This window comes from Peromyscus leucopus, chromosome 22 (genome assembly GCF_004664715.2).
Source record: "Peromyscus leucopus breed LL Stock chromosome 22, UCI_PerLeu_2.1, whole genome shotgun sequence".
Taxonomy (NCBI): domain Eukaryota; kingdom Metazoa; phylum Chordata; class Mammalia; order Rodentia; family Cricetidae; genus Peromyscus; species Peromyscus leucopus.
In genome coordinates, this window is record NC_051081.1 from 52,826,004 (window position 1) to 52,847,664 (window position 21,661).

The following is a 21,661-nucleotide window of genomic DNA, read 5'->3' on the forward strand; positions in this document are numbered from 1 at the left end:
ATTTATAAGTAAGAATAAGCCTCTGTGTGATTTTTTTCAAGGGAGCTAGGGGTGGCAGGCTCCCTCCAAAGAACAAAAAGCCAAAGATTAAAAAGAAACCAACTACAGGGATATCTCCAGGTCTTCTGCTGTCAGCCACACTGGAGCTGCCCTGTCCTGCTTGGGCTCTTGGAGGACACCCCTATTCCCTTTGTCCCTTCAGTAGTGACGGCAATGAGCTGCTTTCAGCTTATTCTCACTTACTCTCCCATCTTTACACTTTTGGCTGCAGCTGCCCACCCAGTCCTCACATGTTCCACTCTCTTGCCCCATCAGGCTTCTCTAAGAGCAATGGTTCTGCACAGGTGTGCCACAAGACCACATAATCAGTATCTATTATCCTAAATAGTTTCTGTGACTTGAGAATTCAGAGCAGTCAAGCTGGGTGATTCTGGCTCAGGGACACACCTGAGATTAGTCATGAGCTCTGCCAGGGCTGCATTCTGGTCTGAAGCCTTGGCCAGGGCCACGAGGCAGCTAGCCTCCAAGCAACTCACTTGCATCCAGATATTGCTGTTGTCATGTAGACCTCTGCATAGGGCTATTGAACAATACACTATGCAAAAAGACATCGATGAGGCAATGGCAGAACTGTATGGCCACCATTGCAACCTGCCACATGAGGGAAGGGGGGCAGTAGGAATGACTTTATTACCAGCTCCAGACACTGTCACTTTTCTAATGTCCTGTGGGAGCCACCCTGGCTGGCCCTGCAGAGGGACTTTGCTCACTGGTGGAGACTGGATTCCTGGTTGCCCTGCTCATTCTGGGGGTGGGGGTGCTGGGCTTTATATAGATACAAGCTCATTTCCTGGACGTTCACATTCAGGTTACCATCAGGAGGAGGGGGGCGGGGAAGGGAGAGGAGAGGAGGAATCTCTGTCCTGGGAATCTTAGACTTTCATAGCCTGGTCTGGAACTCGACACTGTTGTCATTCCTGACACACTCACTTGTTTAGAAGTAACTTCTTGGTAGATTCAGCCCATACTCAGGATGGCACAAGAATTTAGGAAGTGGACCTATGCAGAGTTGGGGGTCCCCTTGGTGTTGTGTAGCAATTTCCTGTAAATTGAAACATGCCTACCTGGAGGGAGGCTCCTCAAGACCCAGGAGATGAAGGAAACTCACAGGGCTCAGGACTTGAATCAAACCCACAAGTTGGGGCTGGAGAGAGGGCTCAGTGGTTAAGGGCACTTCTTGCTCTTGTGGACTACCTACTACCTAGGTTCAGTTCCTAGCACACATATAGTGCCTGAGACTCCAATTTCAGGGGAATCTGATACTCTCTTCTGATCTCCACAGGCACCAGGCATAAACATGGTGTACTTACACACACCCAGGTAAGACACTCATACACAAACTGAAAAACAAAACAAAACAAAAACTCACAATTCTGAGGAAGCTCCTGAAGCTTACAGGATTCAGAGCCTCTCCCCAAGTTTCATAAGCAGTACTAACTGCTGAGAGGTGGAGATTTTCCAACTGACTGGAGCTGCCTGCAAGTCTTGCAGAGAGCTCTAGGAATGCAGCTTCCATTGGTCGTCTCCAGGCTGGGGTGAGTTTACAGTAATGCAGCAGCCTTTGAATCACCTGTGCTCCTGTGAGAAACCCTTCATCCATGCTCTGTAAAGTAACCCCAATAAACTCACTGGATTACTAAGCTAGACTTGGGTGGAGTTGTTTGTTTGGTCTGTCATTAGTGCTGGGTATCAAACTTTTGTTTCTACTTCCTCAGGAAGAGTTACACAGCACTTGGGCCCTCTTGGGGTCTGGCTGCTTACCTTGGCTTTGCATCACAGTCATGCTGGATGTGGGTGAGTAACATGTGCAGAATGGAAGACTTCTAAGACAGTCAGAGGAAGGGGTGGTTTCTAGAATTGCTTAGCCACAGGAACAGGATCCAGGAAATCACTAGCCTCTCACAGCTGGCCCCAGAAGGATGGTAGTGGCTATCGCCTGAGCACTGACCCCATGCTCACTCTAGGGCAGTGAAGTCTGCAGTCTGCTAGAAGAGGACTGTCAGCTGGTGCCTCCATAGAGGGGCAGGTGACAGGTTGTTAATTTGAAGAGTAGACCTTGGCCAGCATTCGACCCACTCAGTGAGAGGTTGCATCCTCCAGCCAGTGCTGTGTGGCTATTGGGAGGAGCCTGCCCAAGGTCCCCTGCTCCCCCCATGCAGGCAGCTGAACCTTTGCCACCTGGAAAGTGGGAGACCATAGAGGGGACACTATGACTGTTACGGGACCTCTCTAGTCTGGCTCCAGAAATCCTTGTATCAGAGTATGAGTATCTTACAGGGCTCCAGGAATAGCCTGCCTGCCTGGGGCCAGCCCTCTGGGGTCACCACTCCACCTGCTTTTTTTCTTATTTACTTCCTACAGGTGGAAGAGGATGGAGACATGACCATTGGCTACACGTGGCTGCTAACACGAAGCTCAGCTCAGGAGACAGGACTTGGATTAATTCCCTTTAACTTTAATTGAACTATGTTTAATTTTAGATAGCTATTCAACTTTAAGTGGCTACCCCACTGAGTAGCTCTAGAGCCTATTCCGAAGTGTGGTCTGCATTACGGAGCCCTGGTGGCCTTCTCTAGCTCTGAGCAGTCTTCTGTGACATTCTGCATGCCAGGGGCTCAGGCTGGGTGACACCAAAGGATAAAAATGGGTCCCTGCTGTTCTGTGTATCATGAAGCTCGGAGATGTATTTGAGGCTTTGAGTGAAAGACACTTCAGCTGCTAGCTAGATGTGATGGTCAATATCGACAGAGAAAAGTGCATCCCGAGCACATCTGTGAAAGCATTTCCAGGGGGAGCTGACGGAGGGGACCCACTCTGAGTGTGGAAGACACCGTCTAATAAGATGAGGGCCTACATGGAATGAGAGGGGAAAAGGAAAAGGGCCATGAGTACGGGCATGCTCTCTCTGGCCTGCTTTGCCATGCCTTCCCCCATGATGGACTAACACTTCTGAAGTTCTGACTCAATGTAAATACTTTCGCTCTGGTTGTCCATTCCAGTATTTGGTCACTGTGATTTTAAGCTGACTAGACAACAGGTACCTGGAGAATGAAGTCGCACTAGATAATTTATTAAAATACAGTCTGTAGCATAAACGCAGGAGCTCCCATGAATTCCACTTGCAAAGGGAGACAGTAGCTCATAGAACCTGAAGGCCATAGGAGGAGCTGAGTGTGGGCACATTCCTGCAGAGACCCTGGCTCGGGGCTTTCACATGTTTTTGTTTCTTTAAAGTAATTGTGAGGGTTTGTTTTGTCAAATTGACACAGTTGACCTACAATCGCCCAGGGAGCTGGTTTCACTGAAGGAATGTTTACAATAGGATGCCCCCTGAGCATGTCTCTGGGGGCATTGTCTGCATCGCCTTAGTTGTTCTGAGAAAGCCTACTCTAAGTGTGGGCAGCACCTGCTGGTAGCAGTCCAGGTAAGGATGTGAAGAAATGAAGTTTTGCTCTTTTGCTGGGTCAGCCTTCATTCCTGTTGGCAAATTCATCTGCCTTTTGCTGCTTGCTGCTGCTGCTGTCATGGATAGTTGAATCAGCTTCTTCAGGCTTCCAACTCTCCATGAACCCTCCAGTGCCAGAGAGGGACTGCTGAGTCACCCAGCCTCATGGACTGAGCAACTGCCTCTCTGGTGTGAGGCAGCCATTATTGGACTACCCAGACCGTATCATGTAAGCCAATCTAATCTAGTAAGTCCCCTTTTAATATGTATTCATCCCATTGGTTCTGTTCCTCTAGAGAACTCTGACTGATACAGATTGGGTGTAGGTGTGGGGAAGGGCAGATTGGTCCCTGAAAAGGAAGTCAAGGAAGGGAAGGAGGGCTTATGGGATGGAATATTCTGGGATATAGCTGGTTCCTGAATCTTCAGAGGTTCTTGTTTCTCTCTCACAGTTTCTAGGGGTTTGGGGGAGACTGAGCAACCATCCAGGTACCTTCCTCTATCAATGGCTTCTTTCTGGATAGTGGGCTCTAGGAAGGACACACTGAGCCAGGCTGCATGAGGCAAGACAGACCACCATGTGGATGTTCTTCTCAAAGGTGCATGCAGTTCTTCACATCACAGTAAAATTTTGTATACATGTACATTTTCTTGAGCAGTGGGTCCTTGGTTTATAACAAATTCTCTCTACAGCCCCTGTCTTTTCTAGAATGTCAGGGGCCATTGCAGGGTGTACTCATATTTGCTGAATAAACAAACAAATGACTTGAAAAATTACAATGTAAATTGAAGGCTGCAGCTGGGTGAGAAGGTGAGGATTTCAGACGTCAGGGTTTGAGTGGGGTAGGATTACACATGCAGAAGCGAACAGGCCTGACCCAGCCATCATCCCTTGGTCTCACCAGGGACAGGCTCCTCTCCCAGTTCTATTTCCCATAGCCCTTGTGACATCACACAGGCTCGCCATCTGGAAGGTTCTCTCTGGCCTCTGTGAATTCTTTTGTTGCTGGTGTTAACAGTTCACGGCACTAGATTGTGGGGAGCGTGAAATCCAATCCTGAACACTGGGATCTGGACTCTTGGGTGAGATTGGAGAGCTGTTTGTCATGTTGAATAATTTGCTCTGTCTAACGTCGGCATTGCCAAGGGAATGAGGTAGGAGAAGGGATAAAGTTGGGTCTCCAGACCCTTGATTGGGGTAAATAGGGAGGTGGCTCTGGGAACTATTATCAGTACACGGTCCCAGGGCCCAGCTGAGAGGTGCTGAGGGAGACTTCATATTCTGGCTCTGGTCTTTGTTCTACTGGAGTTTAAGTCATGTGATTTTTCTCTTTAAAACATCTAAACATGGGCCAGCCCTGGTGTGGTGCACACTTTTAATTACAGCCCTCATGAGGCAGAGGCAGGTGGATCTCTGTGAGTTCATGGCCAACTAGTCTGCAAAGTGAGATCCAGGCCAGCCAGAGATACACAGTGGGACTCTGTCTCCTCCTCCTCGTCCTCCCCTCCTCCTCTTCCTCTTCCCCTCCTCTTCCTCCTCCTCCTCCTCCTTCTCCTCTACCACCACCACCACCACCAACCATAATCATCTCAATGCCGAGCTCATATTGGACCCAGGGTCCCCATTTGAATACTTGTCCCAGCTCGCCATACCCTTTTAAGAGACTGTGTAACCCTGGGATGTAGGCTTAGGTAGTGGATGCAAGACTGTATCGAAGAGATTTGAGGGCTGTAACCTGGTGCTTCTGTTTGCCGCTGGGAGCTTCTTCATGCTCTCGATGACATGGGCCATCACCAAACATCCTTTCTCCACCATAAAGGACTAAAATCTCCTGACATTGCGAGACAAAATACACCCTTCTGTAGCTAGAGTTTTCCTGCCTTGCCCACAGGACAAATCTTTGTCACCCACCAGTCCCACAGCCGCTCAGACCCAACCAAGTAAACACAGAGACTTATATTGCATACAAACTATATGGCCGTGGCAGACTTCTTGCTAACTGTTCTTATAGCTTAAATTAATCCATTTCCATAAATCTATACCTTGCCACATGGCTTGTGGCTCACCGGCATCTTCTCATGCTGCTTGTTCTGGCGGTGGCTGGCATTGCCTCCTTCTACCTTCCTGTTCTTTCTTTTCTCCTCTCTGTTAGTCCTGCCTATACTTCCTGCCTAGCCACTGGCCAATCAGTGTTTTATTTATTGACCAATCAGAGTAATTTGACATACAGACCATCCTACAGCACTTCCCCTTTTCTTTCTTTTTTTTTTTTTTAAAGAGGAAGGTTTTAACTTTTACACATCTCTAAAGCCAGCTTGGTAGGTATATTTGGGAATTTGGGCGTAGCTTCTCTTACTACTTCCTGCTGGAGGGGGGTGCTGTATCTTATGGGGACACAAAGAAAATTTTAGGATTATGGAGTAGTCCATGAGGCTGTATTGTCTGAGCCAGTTGCCTTGAAACGATTCTGGATGTTGGATCATCTGGGCCATGGTGTCATTGGAGACCTTTCAGGGGGTCTTGGCTGGTCAAACCTGATGTATCTTAATCTGGAACAAATCCATAGCCTCTGACTTTCTGTGGAAACAAAAGCAGAGCCTCTTTTCCAAAACAACATATCCTTATATCCAAATTTTGAAGTCAAGGTACCTTTAAAATATACATTTTGGCATAACTCAACAGCTTTTGCAATCAAATGTTTTTCTTCAGTTACGAATATCAAAGAGAACATAATCCAAATTCTCTGTTTGGTAGCCATCTTTATGTGGCTTATTTTTTATATTACCTTGAGCCTATTGCTTTAAACTGCAGCATTCTAAGACTTGAAATGGTGCTGTGGCTGTTGGCTCCACCCACTTCAGCTTCCCAACATGGCAGTGGTAGGTTTTCTGTCAGCTTTGGGAGCCGTCAACTCTCGGAAATAGTGGGTCTATGCTTCTATCAAAGCAGCATGTAGCCCAGAGACCTCTTTTTGTTTCATACTAGCAAAGGCTAAATCTACCATGCAGCTTAATGTGCCACTTGCAGAGGCCTCATTCCCGCCATACTGCAGGTCGAGTGCACACGCCAGGAACCCGCCATAGTAGCTCAAACACGCAGGCTGCCGCTAACTTAAAAGAAACAGCTAGGAACTGTTTTTAGCTCCGTTTTATAATCTTTTTTACTCAGGTTTTAGGTGGAAACTCTTGCCAACATGTTGGGCACCATTTGTAGCTAGAGTTTTCCTGCCTTGCCCACAGTCAGGACAAATCTCTGTCACCCGCCAGTCCCACAGCCGCTCAGACCCAACCAAGTAAACACAGAGACTTATATTGCTTACAAACTGTATGGCCGTGGCAGGCTTCTTGCTAACTGTTCTTTTTTTTTAAAAAAAAAAAAGATTTTTTTTTATTTATTATGTATACAGCATGTATGCCTGCAGGTCAGAAGAGGGCACCAGATCTCATTACAGATGGTTGTGAGCCATCATGTGGTTGCTGGGAATTGAACTCAGAACCTCTGGAAGGACAGTCAGTGCTCTTAACCTCTGAGCCATCTCTCCAGCCCCTGCTAACTGTTCTTATAGCTTAAATTAATCCATTTCCATAAATCTATACCTTGCCATGTGGCTCGTGGCTCAACGGCATCTTCACATGCTGCTTGTCATGGCGGCAGCTGGCAGTGACTCTCTCTACCTTCCTGTTCTTTCTTTTCTCCTCTCTGTTAGTCCCGCCTATACTTCCTGCCTAGCCACTGGACAATCAGTGTTTTATATTGACCAATCAGAGTAATTTAACATACAGACCATCCCACAGCACCCTTCCTCCATGAAGGCTCTTCTGTGGGATCATGAAACTCACTAACACACACCTGAACTCAGAGCAGAGACAAACGCTCACCATGGAGTGCAAACTGGCCTTGAACTCATGAATCTCTTGCTTCAGCCTGCCGAGTGTTGGGGTCACAGATGCATATCACCACACCTTCTCAGGCCCACCTGTAGCATGCTCTGCCTGTGACACATCACTCAGCAGGAGGACTGCCTTAGTCTCTGGACTGTGTCTTACTCCTGAAGGCTGAGGGTGAGGGTGAGGGATTTCCAGGGCCAACTTCAGTGTAGCACTGGGCATAGGAGTGACTGCTGCCTGGTCTCAGTGGCAGCATTGTGTTTAAACAGATGCCAGGGAGGGTCAGTGACAGAGGTGGAAGCAGACTCACCATGGCCTGCCATTTGGGACTTTGCTGAGAGAGGTGGAAGAGGAGGGTGGGTATTTGGAAGGGCTGGAGGAACTGTAGATGTGTCTGGATCCTTCTCTTTCTCTCTTGGACCTTAGCTGATTCCTTTATTCATTCTTTGGTGTGTGTGTGTGTGTGTGCAGGTGAATGAGCATGTATATGTGTCTGTGTGAGAGAATATGTGTGTGTTTATGTGAGTGTGTGTGCACGCAGGTATGTGTGTGAAGGTGTGTTTTTTGTGTTGGTGCATGTGTGTGTGTGTGTGTGTGTGTGAATGTATGTGTGTGAATATGTGTATTATTTGCTTGAGCAAGAGCAACTTACCAGAAGGCTACACTGAGGAATACAACTTCCCCTCCTCTGGCAACTGTTATAACTTAACCATCTCCTAGGGGAAAGGTGGGTAACCTGGGCCAGCAGATCATTCTTCATTGACAGGTTCCAAGGGAGAGGGCCAGGAGATCAGAAGGTAGGGAGACAGATGAGTGTGGGATCAGGAGGCCTTGCACAAGCTTCTTAAGATAGGCAGCGTCTTATACACGATTTCCCAGGGAGAAATGGGGCAGAGTCTGGAGAAACTGTCCTACAGTGGGACCAACTCAACAGGACAAGAATCAAACAGGTCACACAAGTGAAATGTGGGTCGTCTCTCGAACATCACAGACAGAGCACACAGCAGTCTTGGGGCTGATAGCATAGCCCCGTACAGCGGGAAGAGCTGGCCTTCAGGGTCTAAACCACGGTTCCCCCAAGGCCCTGTCCCCACAGGCTATACTGGCTGTGTTCCTTGTCAAAATATCAGGGCCTCAGGGAAAGCCTTGGATCAGCCAGCCCTCGACAGGAGGGAGGGACTGTGCTCCCCTGAAAGGGAAGATCTGGTGCTTTCTCTGGGGCCCAGGCACAGAAGGGCTCCTAAGACAAACATGGAAAAGCTGACGGGGTTTGGTGTCTCTCGCAGCATCCTGGAGCTCTGCGTGTCTGCGGGTGTTTTCTTCAGTAACAGCTCCTTTTGGTTGGGAAATCCGAGTGAGTGTTATTCGGAGTGTTTGTCACAAGTCCTAATGTCTTTTTTTTTTTTTTAATTCTGTTTTTTTCTTCTTTTTCCTTTTAGTGTTCTGTACAGAGTAAAAGAAAATGAAACATAAGTGTGAAACGTCTTTATGTCTTTTTTTTTTTTTCTTTTCCAAGGCAGGGTCTCTGTGTGACCACCCTGGCTGTCCTAGCACTAGCTCTGTGGACCAGGCTGGCCTCAAACTCATAGAGATCTGCCTACTTCTGCCCTCCCCCCACAGCGTTGGGACTAAAGGCGTGTGCCACCACACCCCCTGACTTTTATTATTTTTTATTTGATGTACTTGGCATTAGATCCAGTCTCCCCAACTATATTTACCTAGCCCACAGGGATTTTTTTCCCCTATGTCTTATTTGAATGTCCATTGAAAACTAAACCAACTTGCTGGGCAGTGGTGGCACACACCTTTAATCCCAGCACTTGGGAGGCAGAGGCAGGCGGATCTCTGTGAGTTTGAGGCCAGCCTGGTTTACAGAGCGAGTTCCAGGACAGGTACCAAAACTACACAGAGAAACCCTGTCTCGAAAAAAACCAAGAAAAAAAAATAAACCAAATCAGTCCAGTATCATAAGAGAGAACAACAAAAAAAGAAAAAAATATTTCATAAAAAGCAAATATCCAACTTTGAAAAGAATGGCGTCCTTGCTGCCTCTCATCGTTTCCTTCTGTGTACTTACGTGTAGTATGTTTACTAGAATAGACATAACCCATACCGAGTCTCCACTGCCCATTCACGTGTTCTCCTGTCTGTTTTCAGTGGTATATTCATGTAGCCATCCAGGCAGGCCAGGACCCCTCGACAATCCATGTCAGAACTTAAGCACACCCAGGTAGGTTCAGCCATTGCTCTGCTCTGCTTGTCAGAAGGCTGGGGTAGCCGTTTTCACTAGGAGGATTTTGGTGGAGGGACTGAAGTCCTGGCTCCTAGCTGGCCGCCAACAGGAGCTCTTCTGGTCTTCGTAGATCTCTGTAGGGCTTTTGCACATGGACCTTGTCCCTCTGAGCCAATCAGGACAGTAGGGTCCTTCTTTCTTCTTAGGAATGACCCAGAGCCTTAATTCTTAGAACCAGCATCCTTAACCACACGTGTGACACCTCTGCCCTGTCAGGAGGCACAGTGAAGGAAGCGGCATCAGGGAGTGGACCCCGTGGACGTCCCATTTGTCCTCTATCATGGACACCTGCTGCAAACTCCAGGCCTGTCATGCGCCACTTGTCAAGTCCTCACGATGCTCCTGGCTTCCCTCTCTTCCCCCTGTGAAGGAGTTGGGAGGTGTGAGTGCAGATCTTATTCAGTTACCAGCTCACCCACTTAACAAGGAAGATACCCGGAACAGTATGACCAGACCCAAAGGCGAGGAGTGAAATGGTAGCAGTCCCCCCCCCACCTGTTATCCTTGTCCCTCACCTTTCTGCTGGGTGCCAGGACAGTTTATTTCCACACCCTCCTCACTGTCCACACGACAGCTCCCAGTGAGCTTGAGAGCCCTATCCGCTCCCTGCCTGAACTTGGAAGGCAGGGTGGTTTAATTTCTCCTGTCACCTCCCTCGTTGCTCTGTGCAGGCTCCTGTGTAGGGGGCCCACAGTAGATATGCCAGGAGCTACTGACTATCGACAGGTAGAGGCTGGAGACGGTGTGCCCTGCAGCAAGGCCCTGCGTGTGGCTAGACGACGGTAGAGAGGAAGATTATTTTGGTGGCAATAACATGCAGACTGTGGCTGTGACTTGGAGTGTGTGTGTGTGTGTGTGTGTGTGTCTCATGACTCTGGTGCACTTCCTTCTCTAGTTTTGTGTGAAATGTTACCATCTGAAAGGAGAGCTAATGAATGCACAGATGTCAGATCCAAAGGAGATGGCATTCTTCACTCTCACAGAGTCGCCTGGATGGATCTCTGGGGCTCTGATGACTGAACTCCTCATCTGGAGCTCAGGGTCCCTGGAGGATCCGGGAATGTTGCGGTGACAAGTGCCACCTGGTGGCCAGGCCGGGGATAGGACTCCTGGGAGAGGCTTTTCAGACCGTGCCTCAGGTTCCTCACGCCAGGAACATTCCCGGCAGTCTAAACGCTCTTCTGGTTCTTTGGTGGTAAAGACACCTGGCCCCCTTTTTATTTCTGATTTTGTTAATTTGGATGCTCTCTCTCTGTCTTTTGGTTAGTTTGGATAAGGGCTTGTCTATCCTGTTGATTTTCTCAAAGAACCAACTCTTTGTTTCATTAATTTTTTTGTATTGTTCTCTGTTTCTATTTTATTGATTAAAAGCACAGGGACATATAGCCAAACCAGCGGAAACACATGAACTATGAACCAATAGCTGAGGAGCCCCCAACTGGATCAGACCCTCTGGATAAGTGAGACAGTTGATTAGCTTGACTATTTGGGAGGCATCTAGGCAGTGGGACCCGGGTCCTGTGCTCATTGCATGAACTGGCTGTTTGAAACCTGGGGCCTATGCAGGCTCAGCCTGGGAGGAGGGGACTGGACCTGCCTGGACTGAATCTACCAGGTTGATCTCAGTCCTCGGGGGAGGCTTTGCCCTGGAGGAGATGGGTATGGGGGAGTGGGGTGAGGGGAGGGAGGGGAGCGGGAGGAGGGAGGACAGGGGAATCCGTGGCTGATATGTAAAATTAAATCAAATTATAAAAAAAAAAAAGACACCTGGCTGTGCCACCGGAGAAAGGTGTGCAATGGGCATCTCACTCTTTCGGGCTTCCATTTTCCCACATGTTCAATGACAGAGTCGGGGGAGGGATATTGATTCTCAGTCCTCCGATCCCAATGCCCACCAGCCAGCCTTGCTCTGTGTGTTCGTGTGTTCGTGTGTGTGTGTGTGTGTGTTCCAGTGATTTGTTTGTTTGTTTGTTTGTTTTGAGACAGGGTTTCTCTGTGTAGCTTTGGGCTTTTCCTGGAACTCACTCTGTAGCCCAGGCTGGCCTCGAACTCACAGAGATCCGCCTGGCTCTGCCTCCCGAGTGCTGGGATTAAAGGCACACACCACCACCGCCCGGCTGTTCCAGTAAATTTTGTTAGAGGTTATTAACAGGTGGATGGTCAGCATACCAGTAACTGTACCCCACTGAAGACAATGTGTCTCACTGCTCCAGAAATGATGAACTAACTGCTTAATAGAACCACAGAGAAGGATGGGACCTCGCAAATCTCCATCCAGTGGTAGAACATTGACGGGCCCAGTCCTGCGTAGCCGCTGTGAGTTCATAGTGCCAGAGCTATAACAGGCCCAGAAGCAGTACCACACCACTGCTTTCTCTGGTTCTTACGTTCTTCCCTCTTCTCTCATGATGTTCCCCAAGCCTTGGAGGGGCTGACTAGACATCCCATTTATGGCTGAGCACAGTCTGCAATAACCAGCAGCCACCACACTTTTTTTTTTGGACAGCAAAGCTGATGGTAGTGTTAATCTGTGGACACAGTGATTGAGAAAGTGATCTGTTGGACACATCTTGTTCATAAGCAAAACAGCAGCAGTCACTTTCCCCAAGGGCCTGTGACCTCCCCAGGCTTTTGACAGGTTTAGAATACTAGACACCAGTTCTGTCCTATGAGCCTCAACACACACACACATACACACACACACACACACACACACACACACACACACACACACAGACAGACACAAAAAAAAAAAAAAACACACAACACACACACACACACACACACACGAGCAGTTGATGCCCTGTTAACACCCATGCCACCTTGTCCCAGTGGCAACCCTGTGGATTATGAGTGTGTGTCTGGGTTGGGGCTCAGGACCTGAGGTTTTAAAAGCCCAGAGGTGGTTTGGAGAGACACACCAAGTGGGAAATCAGCTGACACACAAGACCTCTCTGCTCTGATGCCAGTACAGGGTGCTGAGGACAGGGAAGGACTGCTTGGGCTTATCCTATGTTATATGGAATAGCAGGCTGAGACTAGTCTAGAAAGTCTCTATTTGATAAGCAATAACCTTGACCTGAGTCACTTCAAGTGTAAGTGCCAAGACAGAGTGACTCCATACTTTCCCTAAGTTAACAGCCACCATCTGCCAGTGCACCAGGAAGCACAAACTGATAAATGACTTATTTGTGCCAATATGTAAACCCGAAAATATTCAAGCCACATCAGAAGCACAGACACCATGAGCTCATCTGCCACACCAGATGGAACTCCCTCACCTGGGGGTAAAAGAGGGATCACCCTGATACCAAAGTGTGGCAGGCACACAGATTGTTATTTGTGAGTATTGTCTGGGGAAATTGCCACAGCAGAAGACTCCAGTTTCTGGCCGCAAACTCTGGTATGAGTGCCATTAAATTTTAGCCTTCTTCAAACTGCTACCCTACTTCAGAAGCTGTAGAAATACCTCTCCCAATGTGGCTGGATAGGAGACCTGGGGCATCTGCTTCTCTTTAGTGGAAATCACTTCTATTGCAGTCCCAGCCAGCTGCCTCTAGCCTGGAGGTAGGGATCAGGGATTTCAGAGCTCAGGGATCAGGCTGTGGAATCCTGGGAATCTCCCCTCTCCTCTGAGTAGTCCAGAGCTGGCAGATCTTGGGGTTGGCTCACGTTTGTATTGGTCTCTTTGGATCTGCTCACCCATTCCTCTCAGAGTCGGATTGTTGGTGCCCCGCTCTGGATTCATGTCCCACTGCTCAGCAGACATCTTCTGTAGGACACATGTTCAAAGTATCTCACCTCCCAGAGCACCTCTCCTCTTGCCCAGTGGTCTCTCCCTGCAGAGGTGCCAGCTAAAGGACACTGCCTGCTCTCCACTTAGCTCCTGGATCCTGTGAGCAGGGTATTCTTTGTCAAGATCCACCCTCCCCTTCCTTTCTATCTATATCCCTCTCTCTTTCCATGATCGTATGTAGCTCAGGCGGGCTTTATACTTGCTATGCCCCAAGGATAACCATGAACTTTTGTCCCAAGTGCTGGGATTATAGGTGTGCACCACCATTTCTGCTTTGTGAGGGGCTGGGACTGAACCCAGGACTATGTGCCTGTACTCTGCCGTGTCAACTGAGCTCTTGCTCCAGCCCCAAGCATTTCTTGCCTGAATTCCTATAGTACTCTATCACTTCTGATTACATCTAGTCCAGCTTCCCTTTGCTGGCCAATGGAGGACCAGTCTACAGTGTACACTTGACAGTTCTTTCGCAGTTAAAAAGCATCCCAAGAAATAGTCATGCAGGCACAGGTCCTCAGTGTTTACCTCTCCTACTTTAGACTCAAGTTCATTTTCTGTTCATGCCTGGAATGTCCCTTCCTACGGGCTTGGCATGGTCAAAGGTGTCTTGTGTTGGAGAGGTTTTTAAAGACCTTTGAAAACCCATTCCTAAAGCCTGACACTTGCTGAGGTTGTTAGTGAAAGGAAATCAGGATAATGGAAGCTCTTCTATAACATGTGTGGAAATGATGAACGTACCTGTGCTGTGTGTTAGAAACCTCTACAGTGTGGAAACTTTCCTTGTTATCCAGGACAGTAGTTACCAGGCACCTGTATCTCTTAAACATGTGACATGTTATAAATACAGTGAATAAGCAGAATTTTAAGTGACACTGGATTTGAATTTAAATGCACACATGTCACCTGGTTCCCACTGTGCCACGTGGCATCACGCTGGATATCTAACCCCAGGGCACTCCATTGAAAGGGCATCTTGGCTTAAAGACAGAGCAGTGAAAGATGTGTGAGTGATCACAGAGGAAGTCATAAGCTCTGGGCCTTCCTACCTCTGTGTCCTCACTGCTCTGCCCAGCGAGTTGCTTCTAGAGTTCAACATTCTTTGAAACTTACCTCCAGGGGGGTTGGGGATTTAGCTCAGTGGTAGAGTGCTTGCCTAGCAAGCACAAGGCCCTGGGTTCGTTCCTCAGCTTCAGAAAACAAAAAACAAAAAAACTTACCTCCACATGGGAACCACTGGCAAATCTTACAAGGGCTTGTTTGTTTTTCCTCTCCTACGTTTTGGGCACAGGATCCTGTTGTAGAATATGATTTTAAGGTGTGTTACTTTTGTTTAGGTTGCATTTGTTTAACTCTGCGAAGCTGTGTTACTGTGCCTGTGTAAAACACCTGATGGTCTAATAAAGAGCTGGTCAATAGCGAGGCAGGAGAAAGGATAGGCAGGGCTGGCTGGCAGAGAAGATATATAGAGGGAGAAATCTAGATGGGATCAAAGATCTAGGAGTCAGAAAAGGAGGAGGACATCAGGGGCCAGCCACCCAGCCACCCAGCTACACAATAAGCGATGGAGTAAGAATAAGATTTACAGACGTTAGAGAACGGGAAAAGCCCAGAGGCAAAAGATAGATGGGATAATTTAAGAAACGCTGGCTAGAAACTAAACCAAGCTGAGGCCGGGCATTCATAATTAAGAATAAGCCTCTGTATATGATTTATTTGGGAGCTAGGTGGCGGGCCCTCCAAAAGAGCCAAAAAATCCTGTGTAGCCCAGGCTGGCCTTAAAGGTTCTATGTAGCAGAGGATAGCTCTAACTCCTGATCCTCCTGTCTCCACTTGGTTTACGTGGTACTGGGGGTTGAATCCAGGCATTGTGTGCACCAGGCACGAGTTCTCCTAACAGAACTGCCAGGACCCTGTCTACTCTGCTTTCTGTCTGTGTGACACCTTTAAACATGCCTGAGTAGCAGGATTTCCACTGCAAAGGGAGCTTTTCCAGGAGAATGACAGAGAGCTGAAGTATTTCCCAGAAGTGGCTGTAAGGGGCTCTTTATAGCTCCCAATCTCGAGCAGAGCTTTTCAGCTGGGGTGAGTGAGGCAGATGACAAATTGTGGAGAGGAGAGAGGAAATTTTTTCCTCGGTTTATTTCTGCCCATTTAAAACACATTCCCACAAAAGCCTTGAGGATTTCTGTGGTGGCTTTTGAGATGTTTCTGTGTTTGCACACACACACACACACACACACACACACACACACACACACACACACACACATACACATGCACAGGTATACACATAAATACACATGCACACACACATCCATGCAGACACATGCACACAGGTCCACATGCACAAGTATATATACACAGAGACGTGCATCCAGAAAGTATGCCCATCCAGCTGGGATAACAAGGCATGTTGATCTCTGTGTTGAGCTGTGTGTTGACCCTGTGTGTTGCCTGTGCCTTGGGGACCAGGGTTGGAAAGGGTGTGTCTACTGAGGGCACTAGCCACGGAGTGCGGGGCTGTGCAGTGTTCACTGATGTTTCTGGGTGGTTTCTCAATATTTTTTGGGGGTGGTTATCTTTGGCGTCTCATGCTGTAGTCTAGGTTGGCTCTGAACTAATTATGTCACCCAAGCTGGCGACTATAATTGCAGCTATCCTTCTGCCTCAACCTCTTGATTGCTTGGGTGCATGTCGACCTTGGGCGTCAATCTCCATGCACCACCCACATTATTGTTATTATTATTACTATATGATGATGATGAGACAGTATCTCTCATTGGTCTGGAGCTCACGGGTTCTGCTGGGCTGGCTGGTTGGTGAGCCCTAGGGATCCATCTCTTCCTGCCTTTCCACTGCTGGGATAAGCTTGTACCACCATGCCCAACTTTAAATTTATTCATCTTACATTTGGGTTCTAGGGATTGAACTCAGGACCTCACGTTTGCACGGCAAGGTCTTCACTCACAGAGTGTTTTCTCTAGCTCCCCGGTGTAGACTCTAGGAGTGCCTATTTCTTAAATATGTATTGTCACTAGAAAATGCTACTCAATAGTAATCATATTTTTGTGATTTTAAGGGAGAGGTTGACTTCTCATCCATTTGGATGCACTTCTGTGACTGATTCAGGCCAAGTTCTTAGATGTACTTCTTAAAATTTTTTTTTGGTTATTTGAGACAGGGTTTCTCTGTATAGCTTTGATGCCTGTCCTGGATCTCGCTCTGTAGACCAGGCTGGCCTCGAACTCACAGAGATCCACCTGGCTCTGCCTCTGGAGTGCTGGGATTAAAGGCATGAGCCACTACCACCTGGCCTTAGATGCACTTTGAGTGTGAAATGTCACCATAGCCTCATGCTTTTTGAACACTTGGTCCCCAACGGTGGTGTTACTTTGTGGGGTTCTGGAGACTTTGGGGTGTGGAGCCCAGCTAGAGGAAGTAGGACACTGGAGGAGGGTCCTCGGGGATAGGTTACTCCCCACTTCCTGTCACAGCTCTGTGCATCCTGAGCCATCATGCCATAAACCTCTGTCACATGCCTCTGCGCCTTACCTTAAGGGAAACCCGGAGCCAAACCAGATCTTAAACTGTTTCTGTCAGGTGTTATATTGTGGCCATGTGGTACAAAGTCACTAATATGTTAATTTTTATGTGGTTTTCTCTGTTCTCACGAGGAGCAGGAATGTGGAAGCATTCTACTTAGTTTAGGGCTAGGGAGGCCCTGGCCCCCTCTGGGCCCTCTCTCCACCTCTCCATCTCTCTGCCCCTTGTTTGCCTGGTGACATGAGTCCCATATCATATCTGTGGCCTGGTGTCTGACTAGGCCAGCATCTGCCTGGCTCTGGAAGGCTCCCACAGTAGGCATGTCTCATGTTGTGCGTGCCACCTGGTAGCTCTAGGGTTATTATTAGAATGCACCTAAAGACAAGTCTTTTTTTTAAACATTACTCTTTTTTAATAATTTATTTTTATTTTATGTGCATTGGTGTCCTGCCTGCATGCATGTCTGTGTGAGGGTGTCAGATCTTTGAATCATAGACAGTTGTTAGCTGCCTTATGGGTGCCGGGAATCAAACCTGGGTCCTCTGGAAGAGCGCTCAGTACTCTTTTTTTTTTTTTTTTAAAGATTTATTTATTTATTATGTATACAGAAGAGGGCACCAGATCTCATTACAGATGGTTGTGAGCCACCATGTGGATGCTGGGAATTAAACTCAGGACCTCTGGAAGAGCAGTCAGTGCTTTTATCCTCTGAGCTATCTCTCCAGCCCTGCGAGTTGTTCTTTTTAAAATCAGTTTCTCTTTTAGGTAACTGCAGTGGTTTGAATAAGAATGCCCCCCCCCATAGGCTCACCGAGGAGTGGCACTACCTGAGAAGGATTAGGAGGTGTGGCCTTGTTGGAGGAAGTGTGTCATTTGGGGTGGGTTTTAAGATTTCAAAAGCCCAAGCCAGGCCCAGTGTCTTTCTCTTCCTGCTGCCTTCGGATCCAGATGTAGAACTCTCAGCTCCTTCTCCAGCACCATGTCTGCCTGCACGCCACCATGCTCCCCACCATGGTGATAATGGACTAAACCTCTGAAACTGTAGGCCAGCCCCAGTTAAATATTTTCTTTTACCAGAGTTATGTTGGTCATAGTGTCTCTTCACAGAAATAGAACAGTGACCATGACAGTAATTAAGACACAACCTAGCCTTGTGTGGCTGTGATTGGGATCTATCTGTGTATTAAGCGGTGGCATATTTTTGCTTATTTCTCACTTCCTGTCTGTTTTGGTTGCTGAGGGCTCACCACGGTGACAAATAGTTCAGTCCTTCACTGCCTCTCCTCGGATGGACAGCCTCCAGGCATGGTTTCAGAGGCCTCCTTACTCATGTAGCTCAGTCCTGACTGATCCTGCCTTTCTCACTTCCAGGAAGCATGGCCGATACTCCAAAGGAAGGAAAACTGACCAGATTTCTGGACTTCACCCAGCTGATTGACATGGCCTCTGAGTGCGTGGGAGGAAAGGTAAGCAGGGTTCTCAGGGGCAGGAAGTTGATGTTAGGTTTAAGCACTGAGGGGCCCACTCAGGCCGCTCTGACCTGAAGTAAATTAGAGTCAGGCTGAAGCAAAGGGCTGTTGAGAGGCCCAGGCCTGGCAGAGTTCTGAAGAGCTGAACTGAATCCCAGGCAACTCTGAGCTAGGGAAGCAGTATGTACGTGTACATAATGCATGTGTGTGTGTAGTGTGTGTGTACATAATGCATGTGTATGTGTGTGTGTGTGTGTGTATGGTGTGTACATAATGCATGTGCATGTGTACAGATTGCATGTGTGTGTGTGGTATGTACATAATGCATGTGCATGTGTACATATTGCATGTGTGTGTATGGTGTGTGTGTACATAATGCATGTGTGTGTGGTGTGTACATAATGCATGTGCATGTGTACATATTGCATGTGTGTGTATGGTGTGTACATAATGCACGTGTGTGTACATAATGCACATGTGTTAATGTACATATGCAGAGAGCAGAGGATGATGCCAGGTGTCCTATCACTCTCCACCTTAATCCTTTGAGACAGGCTCTCCCGCTGAACCTGGAGCTTGCCGTTTTCCAGATATTCTGGCAGTCAGTGAGCCGCAGAGATCCTCCTGTCTCTGCACACCCAGCACCGGCTTGTAGATCCATGTGGGCCACACATGGCTTTTTACATTGCTGAGGATTTGAACTCAGTATTTATGCACGTGCAGCAAGAGCTCTTACCCACTGAGCCTTTCTCCCCATCCAATTTTTTCTTTTCTTTCTTTGTTTCTTTGTTTCTTTCTTTGTTTCTTTGTTTCTTTCTTTGTTTCTTTGTTTCTTTCTTTCTTTCTTTTTCTTTCTCTCTTTTCTTCTTTCTTTCTTTCTTTCTTTCTTTCTTTCTTTCTTTCTTTCTTTCTTTCTTTCTTCTCTCTCTTTCTTCCTTCTTTCCTTCCTTCCTTCCTTCCTTCCTTTCTTTTTTCTCTCTTCCTTCCCTCCTTTCACATGTGTTGTACATGTGTGTGCACATGCGTCTGTGTGCAGGAGTGTGTGCCCATGTGTATGCAGAGGCCAGAGGAGGAAATTGGGTCCCTTCCTCTATCCTTCTCTACCTCATTTCCTTTGAGATAGGTCTTTTACTGAATCTGGAACTTGCCGTTTTTCCTTTTGCTGGGCCGATGGCCAGGGTCCCCCCCTGTGAACCTCCTGTCTCCACCTGCTTCCAGTGCAGGGTGACAGGTGTATGTGCGTGGCCAGGCCTGGCTTTTTTATGTGCTGGGATCTAAATGCAGGTCCTATGCGTGTACAGCAAGTGCTCTTACCTACCGGGCCATCTCCCCCATTTTCTCTCTATTGATCTCTTTGTGAAAGAACCTCAAGGCTAAAAAAGGACAGACAGGTTTGGTGGGTAGGGAAGGAAGTGGGTAGGTCTGGGAAGGTTGGGGGAGGGAGGATGAATCTAATCAAATGTGCTTATTGTACAAAATTCTTGAAGAACTTTATGTCTGTATCTGTAAGAGCCGTAAGCCTGAGAGAAGGAAGCTGGTTTATTTGCATTCCAGGTGTGAGACTTTCCCATTCCCATTCCGACTGTAAAAGGGAATCAGAATAAAAGGGTAGGAAGAAATGGTTCAGGAGGAGGCAGGCTTGGGACCCAAATGCTTTGAAAGCATTGTAGGGGAACTGCAGTGTCTCTTCCCTGAGGCAATTTCACGTATTTTTTTTAATGCTTTCCCTAACATTTCTCTAGAGGAGGGAATAAAGTGTGTTTTATGAACTTACAGTAATTCCATCTTGATTGTTTGTTTTATTTTAATTTATTCATCTATTTGTTTTGCATCCTGCTGCAGCCTCCCTCCATCCTCCCCTCCCAAGCCCCCTCCCATTCTCTCCTACTCCCCACCCCCATCCCCTTCTCTTCCATCTCCATCCAGCAAAGGGCAGGTCTCCCATGAGCATTAATAAAACATGGTGTATCAAGTTGCAGTAAGACTCAGCACCTCCCTATGTATTAAGGCTGGGGAAGGCAGCCCAGTATGAGGAGCAGGGAGTAAAAAGAGTTAAAGCCAGCAAAAGTTGGAGACAGCCCCTGCTCCTGCTGTTAGAAGTCCCACAAGAGGGCCAAGTGACACAACTGTCACAGACATGCAGAGTGACTAGGTCAGTCTCCGGCAGACTCCCTGGTTGTTGATTCCGTCTCTGTGAGTCCTTGTGTGAGCCTTCCCGGGGTGTCCTTGACCCCTCTGGCTCTACACTCCTTTCTCCTCTTCCTGAACACCACCTAATGTCTGGCTGTGGGTCTCTGCATCTGCCTCCATCAGTCACTGGATGGTACCTCTCCGCTGACAATTAGGCCAGGCACCAATCTGGTGAAAAGAGATGACCAGTCCAGGCTACTTATCGGCTATTGCTAGAGGTCTAAGCTGGGGTCTTCCCCATAGACTTCTGGGAGATTCCCCTTCACTAGGCTTCTGCCTGACCTTGAAATGCCGCTCGCGGGCCCCCCCCCCAGTCCCCCTGAGAACACTCCCTCTCTTTCCCCCAACCTGATTGCTCATGTTCCCATCCTCACCTGGCCTCAGTCCACTCCCAAAATCTGTTTCTCTTTCCCAGGGAGATCTGGGTGTCCCCTCATGAACTCTCCTTATTACTTAGTCTGCCTGGTTCTGTAGATTGTAGTATAGGTATCTTTTATTTTATAGCTATATCTACTAATGAATGAGTACATATCATGTTTGTCTTTCTCTGTCTGGGTTACCTCACTCAGGATGATTTTTTTTTTTTTTTTTTTAGTTCTATTTATTTGCCTTCAAATTTCCCGGTGTCCTTGTTTTAACAGCTGAGTAACACTCCATTGTGTAAATGTACACCACATTTTCTTTATCCATTCTTCGGTTGAAGGATATCTGGGTTGTTTCCAGGTGCTGCCTATTACAAATAAAGCTGCTATGAACATGGTTGGGCAAATGTCCTTGTGGTATGACTGAGCATCCTTGGGGTAGATGCCCAAGAGTGATAGAGCTGGGTGGTAGGTTGATTCCTTTCTTCTCTTTGTCCAGGTTTTGTTTGCGACAGATGACTTTTTCGCCCCTGCAGAAAACCTCATAAAGGTATGGCGCCAGGCATCCTGTGTGGTGAAGATTGGCGTAGCTGGCTCTGCGCCATGTACACTGAAGGC

General features: G+C 47.7%; 1 protein-coding gene across 6 annotated transcripts in view; it reads left to right on the forward strand.

The window, feature by feature from the left end:
* The first annotated feature begins 2,874 nt into the window (after positions 1-2,874).
* Allc (allantoicase) overlaps positions 2,875-21,661 on the forward strand; it is a 47,694-nt gene continuing 28,907 nt past the window's right edge. Inside the window, exons 1-4 of one of the 6 annotated variants that reach the window (XM_037198175.1) lie at positions 4,495-4,588; positions 9,551-9,623; positions 18,394-18,488; positions 21,543-21,593. In XM_037198175.1, coding sequence (XP_037054070.1) covers positions 18,399-18,488; positions 21,543-21,593 — 141 coding nt within the window. In that variant the 5' untranslated portion in view covers positions 4,495-4,588; positions 9,551-9,623; positions 18,394-18,398. Of the gene's footprint in view, positions 3,735-4,482; positions 4,661-9,550; positions 9,624-18,393; positions 18,489-21,542; positions 21,594-21,661 lie in introns of those variants that run through there. The other 5 variants (XM_037198174.1, XM_037198177.1, XM_037198176.1 and 2 more) reach the window with 5 other exon arrangements.